The following is a 20335-nucleotide window of genomic DNA, read 5'->3' as shown; positions in this document are numbered from 1 at the left end:
GAAACAAGGCAACTCAGGAAACTGAAAAACACATTAAAAAAGAGAGGAAAAAAAACCATAATATTGTCAGCAAAGTAAGATACTGCATCCATGAAATCAGAAAAAGTCATAAGCAAAACAAAACTCTTACAAGGGAAAAATGCTGGAGAATACTAAATGAACAAAGGTTCCACAGACACAAAGAAAACCAAAAAAGACATTTTCAAATAATTTCATATATCATATAAAATATATCCAAAAAAGTAGGAAGTAATTCATTTAAATTTCCCAAAACTGAATCAAGAGCAGGAGTTTCCAGACTGAGAGTAGCCTACAAGTGTATAGAAAAAGACCCACATTAAGGCATATCATTATGAAATTTCAGAGAACTGGAAACAATGAAAGTGAAAAATATAAAAACTCACCAGAGGGGAAAAGAGTAGATCACAAAAAAGCTTTAGTGAACCAAATAGCATTTGACCTCTCAAAAGCAAAACTAGACAATGAAGACCTTAATGGAGCAATCACGACAAAATTTCAAGAAAAAAAAAATTCAACCCAGAAGATACCCAACCAAACTGTCAATAAGTATGAGGGAACAAGACATTCCAAGTTGTGTAAAAGTTACCTCCTATACCTCTTTCTCAGGAAGCTAATCAAAGGAATTAACCACATAAGAGCAAGTCTTAGACACAGAAAATAGAAGATCTGACACAGAAGACAGACAACGGGAAGGATGGGGGTGAAGTGAAGTCTCAGGGCAAGAAAAGTACAGCAGACCTAGAGAACAAACTGGACCAGGAGGGTGGAAGACCCCAGGAAGGAATGCTTCAAAGAAAAAATGAAATCAGTAGATGGAAGACCCCAGGAAGGAATGCTTCAAAGAAAAAATGAAATCAGTAGATTAACCAAAGCATTTGAACGCATAAATAAGATATTTATATAATCTCTAGAAGAGATATATATGACTGAACTACAGATGAATTACAGATAGGTATAAAGGAAATGACAATTATTAACACTAGGGCAAATAAAATGTTGGGTGAAACAATATGTAATCAGAGCACATCATGCAGCTCAGTTGCAATATTTAGAAAATAATAAATAATATAATCACTAAAAAAATTTCTCACTGAAAAATTATCATCATATTGGGAAAAGAGTGGAAGAGGAAATATACTTGAGTATGAGGCAGCATCTATACATGGAGGGGAAGAGCAGGGTAAAAGATCCTCATTAGATCTGCTACCACCACTGCTTCTATGTTTAAGCCCCAGATCCACAGCTATAATAACTCCCATGGTATTCTCTGGCCCTTCTTCAGTCCGGCTTTGAAGATTTGTTCTAAATGCCAATTGCTGTTATTATCAAAATGCTGAAAACGCCCTGGCTTACTTCCACTCCTGGGGGGAAGAGGAAGCCAGAAACACAGACCTCTGTAACCTACACAGAGACACCACAGGATAAATAAGAGATTGTCCTGCTCTTTTCTGGTCTCCAGAAAGAATCTACTCTTGAGCCCCCTACCATGGGTCAGTCACAAGTATGCCCAGTGTATTTATAATTACATAATCACAAGTTGAAGAGTCCCTTACAGTACAAACCTGTTTCTGGCTTTCCTGAAGTTGGGAATTTTCACTCAAAGCATCTTTTATAGATATCTTAAGTCGTTCTTCATTCATTTGAAATATTTTGAAGGTTGTTTTGGCCTAAGTAAAATACAACATATTGAGACTATAACAATTAGTTTAACACAATAGCTCTTTTGAAAATACACTCCCTGAAACATGGAATTAAAATAAAAAACATACCAATTTCAATAGGAGAGGCAACGTGTTATAGTAGAAAAAAAGCCTGACCTAGAATCAAGGTCTAGTCATGGCTCTGGCAGTAACTTGCCACATGACCTTGGACAAATGATTTAACCTCTTATAACCTTCTAGGCACTATGCAGCAAATTTTGTTACCTTTCTATTGTCTCTTGCCAGAATTTTCTATTTTGTCTTCTAACAGTAAGTGCCAATCACCTTAACAGTGACATAGCAATTAGCCTGATAAATATTGTCCAGTGAAAAAAATTAATTTTCCAGAGGTAACTTGTATTTAAAAAATATTATCTAGGAGTTCCAGCTGTGGCACAATGGGATCAGCAGCATCTCTGGAGTGCTAGAGATGCAGGTTTGATCCCCAGCCTGGCACACTGGATCAAGCATCCAATGTTGCCACAGCGGCTGCAAAGATCACAACTGTGGCTTGGATCTGATCCCTGGCCCGGAAACTACACATGCTGTGGGGTGGACAAAAAAGAAAATAATTAAGTAATTAATTAAAAATAAATAAATATATATATATGTCCTAATATTTTATCTTATTTTTTAATTATAAACATGTAAATTTAATTTTCAAAAACAGACCTACTAAATTAATTAAACTTACTTCAGATACTTGTGATTTGAGGGACTTTGATTCATCTTCTAAGGACTGTATCCTTTTTGAAATATCCACCATCTAAAAACAGACAGTATCAAACAATAAACAAGTATTTAATTAAACTCCTCCAAGTTCCAAGGTGCCACATATAACCTAACATTTTTTCTCAAAAAGTGAGGGCTCAAATTAGGAAATCTTCTCAGTCAAATGCTTAAAGCGATTTCATACAAATGTTACTTAACAATAGTATTTCATCTTTACTATTTCAAAACATTTAAGTTATATGGGCTCAAAAGAAGTCCATTAGGATATATCTTACTAAATAATCTCACACACATCAAGATCATTCTTAAAATAGATTTTAAAACAGAATGATTATAAATAAAGTTAAAATGTTCTTAACATGCTGAGTAATTAAAAAAAAAAATCTGGAGTGCTGGTTGTGGCATAGCAGAAACGAATCTGACTAGGAGCCAAGAGGTTGCAGGTTCAATCCCGGGCCTCGCTCAGTAGGTTAAGGAAATGGCATTTCCGTGAACTGTGGTGTAGGTTGCAGACGCAGCTCAGATCCTAAGTTGCTATGGCTGTGGCGTAGGCCACCATTTGTAGCTCCGATTCGACCCCTAGCCTGGGAACCTCCATATGCCATAGGTGCGCCCTTAAAAAGAAAAAAAAAAGAAAAAAAATCCACTACGTATGTGATTACTCAACTTTATTTATGGGAGCTACTTCCACAGCACAAATTGAAAATTTCTACAGAAATATGCAAGAAATTTAACACAGTAAGAGTAACCTCTAACAAATGAAAAGAGCTAGTGGATTTAGAAACTTTTATTCCTCACTTTACAGCCTTCTGTATTCTTTGGATTTTTTTTTTTTTTAACAGTGCATGTAGTACTTTAACCAATATCATATCTTTCTTTAAAAACTTAATAACTTTCATTTTCCTACAGTTTCTTCAAACACAAAAGCCTTACCAATTCATCTTGTTCTGAATGTTTAGATTTCTCTTCTCTTAACTCTTTTTCTAGAAAGAGTATTTCATCCTCAAGCTCAGATTGAGAGCTAATCAGCTTTTCACAGAAGGCCTGAAAGAGGAATACAACTTCCTAAGATAGATATAAGAATTTCTGGTCAAGGTAAAATCATATGAGCACAATCAAAAATATATACTATATGTCAAGTAAGTCTAGTTTATGTATTTGTTCATTTTTATAACATTGAAATAACAGCAATTCTAGCACGTGTCAGCAAACTTTCTCCATAGAAAGAGAGTAAATATTTAGGCTCGCAGGCCTTGCAGTCTCTGTCTTAGCTATTCCAGTGGTATGCATATGTAGTGAGAAAGTGAATATGTAAATTAATAAGCATCATTGTGTTTTGAAAAATTTATTTACAATAGAAAGTAGAGAGCCCAGAGTCTAGTTTGCCAACTTCTGCTCTAAAGTATTATAAAAGAAATAATTCCAATTTAAAATAATTAAAGACAATAAAAAATAAACTTAAAATCAATCAAGATTGCTTCGTAATAATATTCTATACTGAATTAAGACTTACATTCTGTGAACTTTTTAACCTAAAATGATTAGCTATTGGATTATTCCAATTGGATTTTAAAATGCTATAATAAACATACCTCTGATATTTGTGATCCTTCAACAAACTTGTTAAAAAAAATAAACCAAAAGAATCACAGAATTTAGTGCAGGCCAAAATAAAAATAGAAAAAGTACATACTGTATTATAGTGGTTAAAAAACTTATTTACATATATTACCCCAAATTTGTCTATCTGATTATATGAATTCTCCAACTTGAATCAAAATTGTTTCTATTTCATCTACAGATTCAAATATCAATTTTTTTAAACTGTATCACATTACAGTTTATATGGATGATATTATCAATTTTGAAAATAAACACTTATGTTTTAAAAATTACTGAAATAAGAGAAAAACTTTCAAAATGTTCATTTTAAAGCCAAAATTCAACTAATTTTCCTGCCAGATTATGTAAATTCAATGCCTGAGAATAGATTGGTCTGTTTTATTTATCCACACCACCACAAAGCATGAGTAAATATTTCTGCCCTCCAGTTTTTGCTTCTTTTAGCATGCTAAAGTCCTTATAAAATTCTATTTTGATCATTCTAATAAATAACTGACAGGACTAAAACAGAGAAATCAACAAAATATAACAATTTGATTCAGTTATTGAGGTAACATATTAATAGGTAACAGATGAAGAAAAAAGATTAAGAACTTAATTTCATTTGGAATTCAATTATTAACTTTCTTTGGATTCTACTCTGAAATTCTGATTCATGATACACAGGCTTTCTGATGACTATAGAAACCTGTGATTGAAAACTTCCAAGGTGAACTAACTGAACATGTCCACCAATGGTACAACGTTCATTGTTTTCTATGTTAATATTAGTATGCTTTTTACATATTTTTACTTTCATTTGTAAACAGTAGAAAGGCGCTCTTCTTACTTACCCTGATCTGTCACAGCTTAGCTAAATGACTAATTATCACACTTTCCTTCCTTCCTATTAGCCAAATCACACCTGGCTCAGGAGAGCCGACTCTGTGTATCTCCTCCAAAATACACACTCAGTGGCATCATTTTGGGACCTTGAAACTGGTGAGAGTAGTAATATTTACGTAACAGAACTCAGCAAATGCTACAAATAAGGGCTCCTGCTTTTTAGAGAGCCAGCCATTAAACATTCACCAGCACACCACTGTATGTAATGTAAATCTCTGGTCTAATTCTAATCAGCTCAGCTCCCAATATATTGGGATGCGGTAAAGGCAAGTACTGCCTCAATTTACTTAAGTTATTGTTGCCAACTATTCCTAAATTTATGAAAGTGAATCTTATTTTCCTTCCTGGAGCAAAATGAGTCAAAAAAGGAATGGTAACCTTAATACATTTTCTAGGAATAAAGAGTTTCTATATAGCCCGAGATTCCAGTGAACTGAATATGCTACACTCAAAATACATTATCAACAAGAGCTTAAATTTTTAAAATATCTTATGCTACCTACTAATATTCTATTTCCTATATTTAACTTCTTCTTTAAGTTTTAACATCCAAAGACAGTTTCATATTTACTTTAAAACTGTTTTGAGAAGATACATTTCTTTTAAAGTTTATGATATTTAGTAAGAATCTTTCTTCCAATTTTTGTAATTATACTCTTTGTTTTTACCTCCAAACTTTGTGCTTCTGTTGATTCCTTCTCAAAGCTGGCATCCTTTAAAGATGACTCTAATCCTTCATACTGAAAGAAAGCAACACTGTAAATAAAAGCTCTAAAAGTTGTATTCAAAACTACACCTGCCTAATGACCCACCAATTCCAGGAGAAGCAACAGTAAATCGGAGTTCCCGTCATGGTGCAGCAGCAACAAATCCAACTAGGAACCATGAGGTTGCAGGTTCTATCCCTGGCCTCGCTCATTGGGTTAAGGATATGGCGTTGCCGTGAGCTGTGGTGTAGGTCACAGATGCGGCTCAGATCTGGTGTTGCCGTGGCTTTGGCAAGGCCAGTGGCAACAGCTCCGATTCGACCCCTAGCCTGGGAACCTCCATGCCGCAGGTGCGACCCTAAAAAAAGACAAAAGACAAAAAAAAAGAAGCAACAGCAAATCCTCCCCACATAAAGATAATACTACCCACAGCTTCAAAGTTGTGCTCTTACTGATACTCAACATGAAATAACCTAACATTCAAGAAAACAAAATCTGACTGACAACCAAAAGAAAAAATGAGCCAGCGAAGCAGACTCTTGGAAGGTGCAGCTAGAATAGCTCTCCTTTAGATGTTAAAATAAGTGTAATATATAAAAGGAACTAAAAGACAATCCTGAACCAGAGAAAGAACTACAAAAAGAGCCACACTGATACTTTAGAACTGAAAAAGGCAATAAATGAAATTTAGATCTCAATACATGACTTAAGAGATGAACAAACATAGACAAGACAATAAATTGGAAGCCAGATCAGAAGAAAATATCCAGCTAGTCACAAAGAGGCACATTTTGTATGATTCCATTTATATGAAGTGGAATCCAGAGCAGGCAAGTTTATAGAAACAGAAAGTAGATGTTGTCTAGTGCTTGGGAGTAGGGGATACTACATGAAGACTGATAGCTAAGGGGTGCAGGGTTTCTTTTCAGAGTTAAAAAACATGTTCAAAAATTTATTGTGGAAGAGTTCCCCTTGTGGCTCAGCAGAAAGGAACCCGAGTAGTATCCATGAGGATGTGGGTTTGATCCCTGACCCTGCTCAGTGGGTTAAAGGATCCGGCATTGCCATGAGCCATGGTATAGGTTTGTGGCTAAGGCTGTGGCCGGCAGGTGGAGCTCAGATTCCACCCCTAGCCTGGGAACTTCCATATGCCACAGGTGTGGCCCTAAAAAGCAAAACAACAAAAAACAAAAAACAAATAAAAAAACTATTGTCATGATGGATATACAACTCTGTGAATATACTAAAAGCCTTTCATTTGTATACTTTAAATAGGTGAACTGTATAATAATATGAATTAAGTCCCTACAAAGCTGTTAATGAGAAAACTGTACTATTTATAATGGACAAAAATCATCAGCTACCAAGGAATAAACTAAGAAAAAATAAGCAGGACCTCAACACAAAAATGTATAAACATGAACAATACTAAGAGAATTTTTTAAAGATATATAAATAGAGGGATATACCATAGTTCATGAATAAGGAGTAAACATTAGAAATGTAAGTTCTCTCCAAATTAATCTATATACTCAATGCAATCCCAAATTCCAATAGGCTATTTGCGCATGTACATGTATAAATTGATGAAGTGATTTAAACTTTATATGAAAAGGCAAAGTGCCAAGATAATCAAGACAATCTTGAAAAACAAACTTGGAAGTTTATACTGTCAAATATAAAGACTTGGAGTTCCGGTCGTTTTATACTGTCAAATATAAAGACTTGGAGTTCCGGTCGTGGCGCAGTGGTTACACATATCCGACTAGGAACCATGAGGTTGCGGGTTCGATCCCTAGCCTTGCTCAGTGGGTTAAGGATCGGCATTGCCGTGAGCTGTGGTGTAGGTTGCAGACGCAGCTCGGATCTGGCGTTGCTGTGGCTCTGGCGTAGGCTGGCGGCTACAGCTCCAATTCGACCCATATAAATATATATATATATATATATATAAAGACTTGCTAAGTAGGAGTTCCCATCGTGGCACAGCAAGAAATTAATCTGACAAGGAACCATGAGGTTGTGGGTTCAATCCCTGGCCTCACTCAGTGGGTTAATGATCTGGCATTGCTGTGAGCTGTGGTGTAGGTCGCAGATGTGGCTTGGATCTGGCATGGCCGTGGCTGTGGCGTAAGCCAGCAATTGTAGCTCTGATTAGACCCCTAACCTGGGAACCTCCATATGCCGAGGGTGTGGCCCTAAAAAAAAGCAAAGTAAATTTTTAAAAGCATGATACCGGTGCAAGAATATAAAAAAAAATAGATCAAGAGAACACAAGATATCATAGGAACAGATTCAGATATATACAGTCACAGCAATAGTGATTTAAGAAGACAACACTACAGAACAAATGGAAAAGATGGTCTTTTAATAAATGGTACTGGTTAATTCAACAGCCATATGAAAAATATTGAATACTGACCACCAAATCACACCATCACAGAATTAGTTCCAGATGGATTAAAGACTGATTCATTTGGAACTGAACTGTTTCCTCTCAAAATTTATATGTCAAAGCCCCAATACCTCATAATGTGACTGTATCTGGAGATAGGCTCTTTAAAGTTCATGAAGTTAAAATAAGCCTCCCGGATTCAGATGGGCCCTAATCCAGTCTGACTGGTGCCCTTACAAAAAGAGGCATTTTGAACACACAGAAAGACACCAGAAATATGCACCTGCACAGAGGGAAGACAACATAAGGAAAGAGCAAGAAGATGGCCATTTACAAATCAAAAAGAGAGGCCTCAGAAGAAACCAAACCTGCCAACACCATCAATCTGGACCTCTGGCCTCCAAAACTGTGAAAAAAATTAATTTCTATGCAAGTCATCCAGTCTGTGGTATTGTTTTAAGGCAGTCCTAGCAAACTAATACAAAGGCTAAATGAGAAAAGTAAAAAAATAAAGTTTCTAAAAGATAACAGAAGAATATCTGTGTATTCAGTAGACAAATTTTAAGTAGGAAACAAATAGCAGTCATACAAAAAAAGACTGACAAATTAGACTATATTAAAATAACTTCTGCTTACCAAGACATCATTTGAAATAAAAAGGCAAACCACAGCACAGAAGAAGCAATTTGCAATACATGTATCTTACAAAAGACTTATACCCAAAATATTAAAAAATCCTATGGAACAAAAGTAAAAAGAGGAAGTGCCTGTGAGCACAGCAGGTTAAGGATTTGGCGTTGCCGCTGCTGCAGCACCAGTTCAATCCCTGGCCCTGGAATTTCCACATGCCATGATTGGGACCAAAAAAAGGAGGGGAAGGAAGATAACTAGAAATATAAAAATGTGAAGGAAAAAAAAAACCTCAACTACACAACATGACAAAAAGGACATCCAAGTGGTCAATAAACATATAAAGAGGTGCCTAACCTCATTAGCCAGGGAAATGAACACTGAAACCACAATAATTTTACCACTGTAAAATTATTAAGATTAGTAATGTGAAAGCAACTGAACTTTCATACTTAGCAAACAAAACATTAATAATCTTGAGCTTACATAGAAGTAACTGCATCAAAAAGTATAAAGCCCTGTGATTCTAGCATAAATTCAACACTTACAAAATATCTTACCTCCTTTTGAACAAGGCTAAATTTTTCAAGTAGTTTACATTTCTCTTCAATTAGTGCAGAAAGTTCTGCAGCAAGCTTTTTCTCTCGTCCTGAAAAAAGGATTAATGTTATCATGTTTATAAATTTATTTATCAACAAAGATGAAATTTAAAATAGAAAAAAAGAAAAAAAAAAACTTACCCACATAAAGTCGGCTTCTAACCTGAAAGAAATTTGTAACAAAAATTACATTAAAACAAATACACATTTAAGCAAATATAATTTATTGAATTCTACTGCCAACTGAAAAACAATAGCTTTCTTATTGGGTTAGCATAAACTTAAGTTAGCCGTAAAGCATTCTATCTCCAATGAGAAAAATTCCTCATATTGAAGATTCACATTGTGTATTAGCATATTAAAGCCTCTGAAGTAAGTTTACCTTAAATATACCTGTTACATTTCATTTAGCCCCCTAATCCTCAAACATATTTGACCCTAAAACAAACTACTTAAGTACATCTCTGCCAGTATTAATCCCAAAATAACAGTTTGAGGAGTTCCTATTGTGGCTCAGTTGGTAACAAACGTGACTAGTAACCATGAGGATATAGGTTTGATCCCTGGCCCTGTGAGCTGTGGTGTAGGTCGCAGATGCTGCTCAGATCCCTCGTTTCTGTAGCTGTGGTGTAGGCCAGCAGCTATAGCTCCAATTCAACCCCTAGCCTGGAAACGTCCATATGCCACAAGTGTGGCCCTTAAAAAAAAAAAAAAAAGACAAAATAACATTCTGAAAAATGTTACCATGGGATCAGAGATCTGCTGACTAAAGTAAAAAATATATATATACATCTTTTTCTTCTTTAATCTCTCTCTCAAGTAATAAAGAAAAAGTTCCATTTACAAGGGAATCAGGCTTAGGGCTAAGGTAATCTAAGTAGAAAAAACAATGTGGACTTAAATCATCTACAAAAGATATACGGGAATAGAATTAAAATAAATAAGATTTAGGGAGTTCCCATCGTGGCGCAATGGTTAACGAATCCGACTAGGAACCATGAGGTTGCAGGTTCGGTCCCTGCCCTTGCTCAGTGGGTTAACGATCCGGCGTTGCCGTGAGCTGTGGTGTAGGTTGCAGACGCGGCTCGGATCCCGTGTTGCTGTGGCTCTGGCGTAGGCTGGCAGCTACAGCTCCGATTAGACCCCTAGCCTGGGAACCTCCATATGCCGTGAGAGCGGCCCAAGAAATGGCAAAAAGACAAAAATTAATTAATTAATTAATTAATTAAGATTTAAAAGTCAAAGCATAGCATAACAGGTATAGAAGAGGAACGATTGGTGAACTCAAACATCAGATTCAGAAACCAAAATTTAACAGTAAACCATAAATGGAGTTCCTGTCGTGACTCAGTGGAAATGAATCTGATTAGTATCCATGAGGATGCAGGTTCAAACCTTGGCCTTGCTCAGTGTGTTAAGGATCAGATGTCACCGTGAGCTGTGGTGCAGGTTGCAGATGCAGCTTGGATCCAGCATGGCTGTGGCACCAGCTACAGCTCTGATTCAACCCCTAGCTGGGAACCTCTATATGCTGCAGATGTGGCCCTAAGAAGACAAAAAAAAGTAACAGTAAACCATTAAAAAAAGGAAAACAAAATTTAAGAGATATTGAAGTCAGAAGTAGAAGAGCTAACATCTTAAATAATACTCCCAAAGAGAAAAAAAATTCCCAGAATTAAAAAAGATAAAAAGGGCTCATATTTAAACATTTAAGAGAATTCTAAATAAATATGAAGAAAGTCAAACCTAAACATATTATATTGAAATAAGAATATCATATTAAAACCTTCCACAGAGAGAAGATCACTTACAAATGAATAAGAATCGCACTGACATTACTTTTCAATACGTAACATTAGATGTAAAAAGACAAGGAAATAAGGGTTTTAAAATATTAAAAGGATAAAACTTTGGACCTAGAATGCTTATGTCTAACAAATTCCACTCCAGCATGAGGACTTCATTCAAACATCCTCAAGCATTCAAAAGATTTGCTACACAAAGACTGACACTAAAAACAGTCTAGAAAGAAGTATTAAAATAAGAAAAAAAATTAAATCCAGGAAATCTAGCAAAAGATACGTCAATTGAGGGTGATGAGACATCTTAGTAATATTTGTTGTCGCCTTGAGGGATAGAGAAGGGGTGGAGGAGAAAGTAAAAAACAAAGAAAAGGAAAAGAGAAATATTTTTATAACCCAAATTCTCAATTATACCGATATGAAAAGGGGGTCAGAAAGTCAAAGACACCAAGGGACATGAGCGTATGCTAAATAACGTTTTTGTCTCCTTAGAAGGAAAATTTACTTACGAATATAGAAAGAACTGAAAAGACACATATTAAAAGTATAACAAATTAGGAGTTCCTGTCGTGGCAGAGTTGTTAACGAATCCGACTAGGAACCATGAGGTTGCAGGTTCGGTCCCTGCCCTTGCTCAGTGGGTTAAGGATCTGGCGTTGCCGTGAGCTGTGTTGTAGGTTACAGAAACACCTTGGATCCTGAGTTGCTGTGGCTGTGGCGTAGGCGGCAGCTGCAGCTCCGATTCGACCCCTAGCCTGGGAACCTCCATATGCCACAAGTGCAAACCCAAAAAGTGGGAAAAAAAAAAAAAGAATTCCTCTAAATGCATATTCAGTGTCTAGTAGCCACACATTAACATAAGCAGCACGCATAATGATAAACTAACCTACTTCCTTAAAACAAAAGATGTTCCTCATATTACTTGTTCAACATGAAGACAGAACATTCTCTTAGCATATGCAGCATTGTCTACTTACTGATCGAAAACTTCTCCACAAAAACAAGACAACGGCAAAGAGTCCAACAATAGTTGCACATATCACCACTTCCCATGGAAAACCATGGAAATTCATATCTTCAGGCAATGCTGCCACGACCTTCAAGACAAAGAAAATTAATTTCTTAAAAATATATTTTTGATAAAAAGTGTTGATTATGAATTGTGATACACTGAATTTCCATGTCCCCCACAACCCCAAAATTCCTGTGTTGAAATCTAATCCCCAATGTGATGGTATCTGGAAGTAGGGCCTTTTGGAGGTGACTAGGTCATAAGAGTAGAGCCCTCATAAATGGGATTAGTGACCTTACAAAAGAAACTCCAAGAAGCTTCTCCCTGGCCTTGCTCAATGGGTTAAGGCTCCGGTGTTGCTGTGAGCTATCGTGTAGGTCACAGAGGAGGCTTGGATCCCGAGTTGCTGTGGCTCTGGTGTAGGCCGGCGGCCACAGCTCCGATTCAGTCCCTAGACTGGGAACCTCCATACGCTGTGGGTGCAGCCCTAAAAAGCAAAAAAAAAAAAGAGAGAGAGAGAGAGAGAAAGAAAGGAAGAAAGGAAGGAAGGAAGGAAGAAACTCCAAGAAGCTTCCTTGACACTTTTACCAATGTAAGGCTATAATGAGAAGACTATGAACCAGAAGTGTGCCCTCACCAGATACCAGATCTATGGCACCTTTATCTTGGTATTTCCAGCCTCCAGAACTGTGAGGAAAATGTTTGTTGTTTAAGACACCCAGTCTGTGGTATTTTTGTTATAGCAGCCTCAATAGACTAAGACACAAACATAAGAACAAGTTTACATATAAACACTAGTAACACCCTTCCCATGAAATGGGCTACCAGACTACCACCAAACAGAAGGTAATGGAGAATATTTTTCTGGCAATTTCAACCACTATCATCAAGTGATAAAGGACAGTAGGATGTGAATTGCAATGATTTTCAAACTAAAGTTCTACAGGGATCCCTCCAAGCTTCTGAACATGAGGATAAGAGAAGGCCAAAGAAAGAAGCTGAATCAGGTGTTCTTACCCTGATTCAACCACTTTAGGCTTTCCCCACAGAGTATACTGGTTTCCGAACGGGAAGGAATAAAAAGAAAAAAAAAAAAAGAATCTGCTGCTTCACAAAAAAAAAAGTCTGAAAGCCACTGATGAAAACTTGGGTTTAGAATTTGAATCCCTCTACCCTACCTCTGTGGCTTCCTTCTCTTATCTGTCATGGGTGCAGTTTGAACATAGAGAACAGGTCAATGAAGGTAAACTTTCTATTGTTCCTTCTCCAAAGACCATGATCCTGTAACCATGGCCTCCCCACATTACTTCCTTGCCTAGCAAGTCTTCGGCACAAAATAGCTTAAGGCTTTTGCAGCTGTTTCTTTGAATTTCATCTTTCTCTGGGTCTATTATTCATTATCATCCAATGGGGTTGTTTTTCCTGTTACCAGGCCCCACATATTACTCAATCACATAAAAAGGGGAAGGGCAGGAGAAAAAAAGATTTTTTAACGAACAACCTCAAATGTGATCAGGTTTGATTCTTTCCAAGAGTCAACTCAAAACCTCTATGGCAAATATTCTCTTTTTAGGCCTTTTCTATCTAGAAAAACATCCTTTAAATGTCCATTCTCTTCTCCAAAATCTTTCTTATAACTCTGATCCATACACAAACTCTTCCAAAATGCTATCTGTAGTTCATTAACATGTATAAAATAAACCTGATTATACCTCTTCGAAAAAAAAAAAAAAAAAACCTTAACCCTGGTTTGGCCTCTGCCTCACCCTACATTACCCCAGTTACCAGCTCATGGAATTGTGACATCACTAGAAACAACCAATGATTTAAAAAAAAAATGTATTTCTGCCTCTGACAAAAAGAGGCACTTGACACAATACTGGGAAGAAAAGAAGCTTTCTTACAGCTTATATATTTTCCAACCATCCTAGCTTCAGCTAACTATGTCAAAACATAAAATGCACATCACGTAGTTCCCGTGGTGGCACAGCGGTTAACGAATCCGACTAGGAACCATGAGGTTGCGGGTTCGGTCCCTGGCCTCGCTCAGTGGGTTAAGGATCCAGCATTGCCATGAGCTGTGGTGTAGGTTGCAGACGCAGCTCGGATCTGGCGTTGCTGTGGCTCTGGCGTAGGCCAGCGGCTACAGCTCCTACAGCTCCAGATTCGACCCCTAGCCTGGGAACCTCCATATGCCGCGGGTGTGGCCCAAAGAAATAGCAAAAAGACCAAAAAAAAAAAAAAATGCACATCACTTCAAAAATCTAATAATCAATATAACTTCTTTAAAACACTATAACACTTTAAGAGACAATTCTAAAAGCATCTCTCAAACATGTAATTATCTTTAGTATAGTGATATTTCTTAAATCCAACAGCATTTTATTAGTCCTTCTATTCTAAAAGGAGACGGTAAACTCCAGTTAAAGCCTTGAGCTGATAGAATCTGATGGAATCCACTGGACTGAGCATTAGTAAAGAATCTGAGTCTCAAGAATTCATCTCAAATCCATTGCTCTAGTCTTAATTATGTTGGTTTTCTCATAGAGATTTTCACCCTTCAATTTTAACTATAATATAAAACCTTATCAGAGTTCCCATTGTGGCTCGGCAGTAGCGAACCTGACTAGGACCCATGATGATTCGTGTTTGATCCCTGGCCTCACTCGGTAGGTTAAGGATCTGGCATTGGGGTGAGCTGGTGTAGGTCACAGACGTGGCTCAGATCCCAAGCTGCTGTGGCTGTTGCTGCAGGCCGGCAGCTGCAGCTCCAGCTTGGGAACCTCCATATGCTGGGGGTGTGGCCCTAAAAAAAAAGATTAAGGACTTCCCGTCGTGGCGCAGCGGTTAACGAATCCGACTAGGAACCATGAGGTTGCAGGTTCGGTCCCTGCCCTTGCTCTGTGGGTTAACGATCCGGCGTTGCCGTGAGCTGTGGTGTAGGTTGCAGATGCGGCTCGGATCCCCTGTTGCTGTGGCTCTGGCGTAGGCTGGTGGCTACAGCTCTGATTCGACCCCTAGGCTGGGAACCTCCATATGCCATGGGAGCAGCCCAAGAAATAGCTAAAAAAAAAAAAAAAAAGTCACCGTCCAGAAAGTTAAAATTAAACAGCCTATGGAATGGGAGAAAATATTTGCAAATTATATACCTGATAAGGGCCTATTATCCTGAATATATAAAGAACCCTTATGTTTCAGAAATAAAAAGACAAATAATCCAATTTTTTTAAAAGGACAAAAGAACTAAAAAGATATTTCTCCAAAGAGACACAAATCGTCAATAAGTACATATAAGGCTGCTCAACATCATTAGTCATTAGAGAGCAACAAACAAAACCACAATGAGTTACCACTTTAACACTCGTTAGGGTGGCTACTTGGGAAAAAAAAAAAGTGTTGGAGAAGATGTGGGAAATTAGACCCTCATAAACTGCTAGAGGGGATGTAAAATGGTGCAGCATCTGTGGTAAACAATTTGGCAGTTGCTCACAAAGTTAAACATACAGTAGATATGGCCCAGTAGTTCTACTTCTAGGTATATACCCAAGAGAAGTGAAAACATTCATTAGAAAAAGTTGTACTTGAGTGTCCACAGCAGCATTCTTCATAATAGTCAAAAAGTGCAACAACCCAAATATCCATTATACTATGAACGAATACTCAAAATGTGGTATATTTAGACAATGAAATATTTTTTGTACCTATGGTCCAGTATGCACTTCTGTTTCTTCTCTGGGCTATGTTTTTGTCTTCTCTCCCTTAACAGACAGTATGACACCAGTGGGCCAGACTATGTCTTGATCCATTTAGGATCTCCATACAACTGTCATTTATATTTCATTTATACACATATAAAATCGCTAGACACATTATGGTTGAATAATGAATACCATGGCAACAGAACGTTTTAATGTATGTAATAAGAAACCAGTAATCCTAACTGCCTCAATACTTGAAGGAGCTGTTGACATTTTTAAACACAAACAGTTTCTTAAAAACGGTTGACATAAATGCCCCTAAATATGTCCACAAAGACACCTGTAAATAAGTACTTAGAAATATCCCTGCAACCTGATTACAAACTAAACCTTTAAAGAGGAGGTAATAAGGAAATTGTGAACACTATGAGCTTAATATCGCCATATTTTACATTAACACGACCTTTTACATTAACAAGACACAGAAGGAAGTGAAGAACGATCTCAGTTATGGTAAAGCTCTCAAAAGAGCGTTCTTTATTAAAAGAAAATGAAAAATTAGAATCCCAATTCCTGTCCAGGCTTAGGTGTCCTTTCAGGCAACGAGAAGTTTCAGCACTAAAAGAAACTCATTTCAGAGGATCAGTCCTTAAGTTTCTCACTGTCGGTGAAACCACGTGTCACTGACCTCTCTTCAAAATAAATAACATAACGGAAAAGCTAATTCATTTTAGAAATCAAGAAGCATACCTTTGTAAAGTCCCGTTAAGCAAGTACTCTCTTCACCTCCCTGATCTCTAGGTCCCCTCCCACCGGACACACACACACACACACACCCAAAAGTCCTAAGAACCTGGCAACTACCACGGATAGAGGCTGGACCCAGCTGCAGGTGAGAACTGGCTTCAGGACCTCTGACCACTGCCGCTCAGACACCGAAGTCAAAAGTCTGCTGCTTCCTTCCCGGGGCCGCTCCCGCGTCCCCTGGGCCAAGTTACCCACACCGCGCCTGGACTCACCCCGCGGAGCTTTTCCAGGACCAGCCCCAAGTACGGCTGAGGGGCAGTCCCGGGCCTCTCCATGGCGCCAACGCTGCCTCGGCCGTAGGGCCCGTCGCCAGGCCCTAGCCGAGACACAACAAGCGGCAGAGAACACGCAGCGTTCGGTCCGGAACCCAAACCCGCACCGGGCAACCAGAACAGACCACTGCGAAGCCGGCTGCGGGGGTGCTGGAGGTGAACGGCGGCGACAAGCCTCAAGGGTCCAGGCTGCCCACCCGGGAAGCTTCGGCCCCTAGGTTACGCTTTGCTTTCTGAAGATCTGAAGGGCCAAGCCCGCCCGCAAGAGTCTTCGACCTACACTCTCCTCGCCGCCCTACCCCTCGGTTTGGTTTCGGCCAGGCCGCGGCGGGGAGGCGGGGTCGCGGGGACGCGGTAAATCTCCCCTCCTGCTTCGCGCGAGGTTCGTAGACGTGTCCAGGTCGTTCTCTCTTAAAGGGGCCGGCACTCTACCTAAGGAAGCTGCCCAGCCTGTGAAATCTAGGGGCTCGAGGCTAAGAATGAGTTTAAGCTTCGGGCCATGCGCTGTGATGTGGGCCGCACGGCCCGGAACACCAGGCCCAGGAGTCGCAGCCTTGGGTGGCGGCGGCGAGGCTTCTCCTGGAGGCCCGTCGGCGTAGCCCCCAAGAATGAGCGGGACGCGCCCCCTCGGCCTAGGGGCCGGCGCTTGGCCAAGCCACAACACCCAGCGCTTTCCTCTCCCAACCCCGCAAGAGCCTGCTATCCGTACCCCACCGAAGCCTTGACAGCGTCGTACCCCGGGGGAGCCCGCCGGCCCAGGGAAACCGGCCGCTGCCTTCATTCCAGTCAGAAAATGTGGCTTGCAGGGCCCACGCCTGTGCGTCCTGCCAACCGTGTCCGGACTTTGGACTTTAACAGGAAGGCGTATCGGGTCAGCTGTGGTCTGGGCAAAGTTTAACCTCTCCCACGCAAGAGAACACCGATCTTGCCTCCTCTGCCCAGCACAGGGCTCCAAGGGTATTACTCACTTTTACCTGAGCTACCTGGCAATACTCAAACTTGGTGAGCGCCTAGTTACCCAAACAGCAAACCAGTGTGGACCTAAACTGGGCGCACGCTTTTCTCCTCTGGGAAGAGGAGCTAAAAATAGCACTTTGCGCTCTATATTTAGGATCCTGTTTAGGTCTGTTGAGTAAAATACCCAGGGCTGGATCTGTTCTTGGGGATGGGTTTTAGCTCATAGAGGTGTAAGGGATCTAACTGAAGTCTTCAAAGAAGCAATTCAAAAAGGAACAGGTACTTCTAAACAAAATCACCAGAGAGAACTCAGTAGTTGAACAAAACCTTAGTTCCTTAGGAAACTTTCCTAATATTAAGCTCTAGCAGCAACAGAACTATTTTGCCAAAAAGAATCCACAAATGGCACAAGTTCACAACAAGTGATTTTCAGGACCAAAATATGGCCTAATTTTTTGGAACTCAAAGTGCTGTCTCTTATTGGCCACATCAGTCTACGGAGTTTGAGGAACTATCAGTATCAAAAAGTACTAGAAATTGCTTAATGAGTCTCCATTTTTTAAGGTATTACATAACCTTTATGTGTGTTGGACACCATATACTGAAGTTAAGCTATGTGAATAGCTTATTAAAATCAAAACAGAAGCATAACCAAAACTTTAGGATTCAAATAACCTTGGAATAATGTATGCCTCAGTTAGAACACTGTATTACTGAATGAAAATTTTTATAAGTCTGAACATTATCAGGAAGCTTCAGAATCGTTTTCAGCATCAGAACTTATTTACAACCTAAAATATTTATGTATTCTTTTTTTTTCCTTTTGCTTTTTAGGGTCACAGGTGAGGCATATGGAAACTCCCAGGCTAGGGGTAGAATCAGAGCTACAGCTGCCAGCCTACACCATAGCTTACGTCATTCCCACTGAGCAAGGCCAGGGAATGAACCCCCATTCTCATGGATATTGGTCAGGTTCATTACTGCCAAGCCACAATGGGAACTCCTAAAACATTTTTTAAAAAATCCCTTTGCCCTCTGTAAGGTAGCCTATGCCCTTTTCTAATTTTTCAATGATTACCATCCCAAATATTAAACACATAAAAGAACATAGATCAGGGACAAAAGAATAACTGTAATTTAAAAGAAAAATCTACACGTTCCCCCCATAGCAAAAGCAGTAAAACTTAAATTCAATGCCAGATTCAAATCTAATTTCTGCACACTTAATAGTCATATAGAAACTTACCTCTTCCTCTAGATCTTTTAATTCCATTTTTTCAAAAAGTTCATGTTAAAATATCCTAACATGTAGATAAAGTTCTACCAAGCACCTCATATCCTTGAAAAGGATTTCAGATTCTAATACATCCTGCAGTCTTCTGTTTCCACACCTCTGTGATCCTGTTTTGACACTTGTGTGGTAAAGGGGTGCTATAGGTGGAGTTGTGACTACCAACCCATAATCCAATTTCATGGACATAACTGCTGATTAAATTTTTTCTTAGGAGTCCCTTCGTGGCTCAGTGGTTAAGGAACCTCACTAGGATCCATGAGGTTGCAGATTTGATCCCTGGCCTCGCTCAGTGTGTTAAAGATCTGGCGTTGCCCTGAGCCGTGGTGTGTAGGTCACAGATGCAGCTCGGATCTGGCATTGCTGTGGCTGTGGCATAGGCCCACAGCTATCGCTCAGATTAGACCCCTAGCCTAGGAACCTCCATATGCCACGAGTGTGGTCCTAAAAAGATAATAAATAAATAAATTTTTCTTAAATATCATCATGCATAGGACTACCGTCTTAAAATCTACAACTAAAAAGATAAATCCTGAATTAGATAACTGATAAAAATAAAGTTGAATGTTTTATTCCATATTATATTCATGTAGAGTATATGATTTTTACCATCTAAAAGACAAAGTTTGTTCTTAAGTAGACATGGGATTTTGCTGACTTATATATGCCTGCTTTAAAGAAAATGGAGAACAAGTGCTATTACTGTTTGTGACAGCTACTAGAAAGCACATAAGAACATTGGAAACATGCTAACCAGTAAACCTTGTCCACAACCTAGAAACTAATTTCCCTTTTGAAGGGCCCTGTTGCTAAACTGTAAATACTAGTTACTCCCATTTAATTAAACAGGCAATGTCACCGGCTGTAAAATCTAGTCTTTTGAAAGTCAAACATGCTGAGCCACATCTTCATTCTCTGTACTAGTGACGTAAGAGGTGTTTTCAGAACATGTCAAATCAAGAATTACCTGTTGAACAAGAGTGCCATTGTTTATTCCACATATAACTGAAGCATTCTACTTAAGTTTGTTAGAACTTAAACAGCCATCTCAATTATAAAATAAAGTAGGTAAAAAGTGACATTGATTCCTATTAAACAATTCAAAAAAATTTTGTATACAAAATCTAACTGAAATTATTAGCAAATAGAAACAATTACCTGAAACATTTAGTCAAGAAGAAAAGGAAACTCTTTCACCCAAATTTAA

General features: G+C 38.7%; 1 protein-coding gene across 14 annotated transcripts in view; it reads right to left on the bottom strand.

Annotated features, from left to right (window-relative positions):
• Positions 1 to 20335, bottom strand: part of MIA2 (MIA SH3 domain ER export factor 2) — a 90643-nt gene that overhangs the window by 47767 nt on the left and 22541 nt on the right. For 4 of the 14 annotated variants that reach the window (XM_047767223.1, XM_047767227.1, XM_047767228.1 and 1 more), the window contains exons 7-14: positions 12069 to 12188; positions 9431 to 9452; positions 9251 to 9339; positions 5630 to 5701; positions 4046 to 4072; positions 3387 to 3497; positions 2416 to 2487; positions 1584 to 1688 (exon numbers count right to left, since the gene is read on the bottom strand). In XM_047767223.1, coding sequence (XP_047623179.1) covers positions 1584 to 1688; positions 2416 to 2487; positions 3387 to 3497; positions 4046 to 4072; positions 5630 to 5701; positions 9251 to 9339; positions 9431 to 9452; positions 12069 to 12188 — 618 coding nt within the window. Of the gene's footprint in view, positions 1 to 1583; positions 1689 to 2415; positions 2488 to 3386; positions 3498 to 4045; positions 4073 to 5629; positions 5702 to 9250; positions 9340 to 9430; positions 9453 to 12068; positions 12189 to 16820; positions 17249 to 17616; positions 17691 to 19083; positions 19218 to 19683; positions 20096 to 20335 lie in introns of those variants that run through there. The other 10 variants (XM_047767224.1, XM_047767230.1, XM_047767235.1 and 7 more) reach the window with 9 other exon arrangements.

Source organism: Phacochoerus africanus, chromosome 2, assembly GCF_016906955.1.
Source record: "Phacochoerus africanus isolate WHEZ1 chromosome 2, ROS_Pafr_v1, whole genome shotgun sequence".
In the NCBI taxonomy this organism is placed as follows: Eukaryota; Metazoa; Chordata; class Mammalia; order Artiodactyla; family Suidae; genus Phacochoerus; species Phacochoerus africanus.
This window is presented reverse-complemented; position numbering and strand designations above follow the sequence as displayed.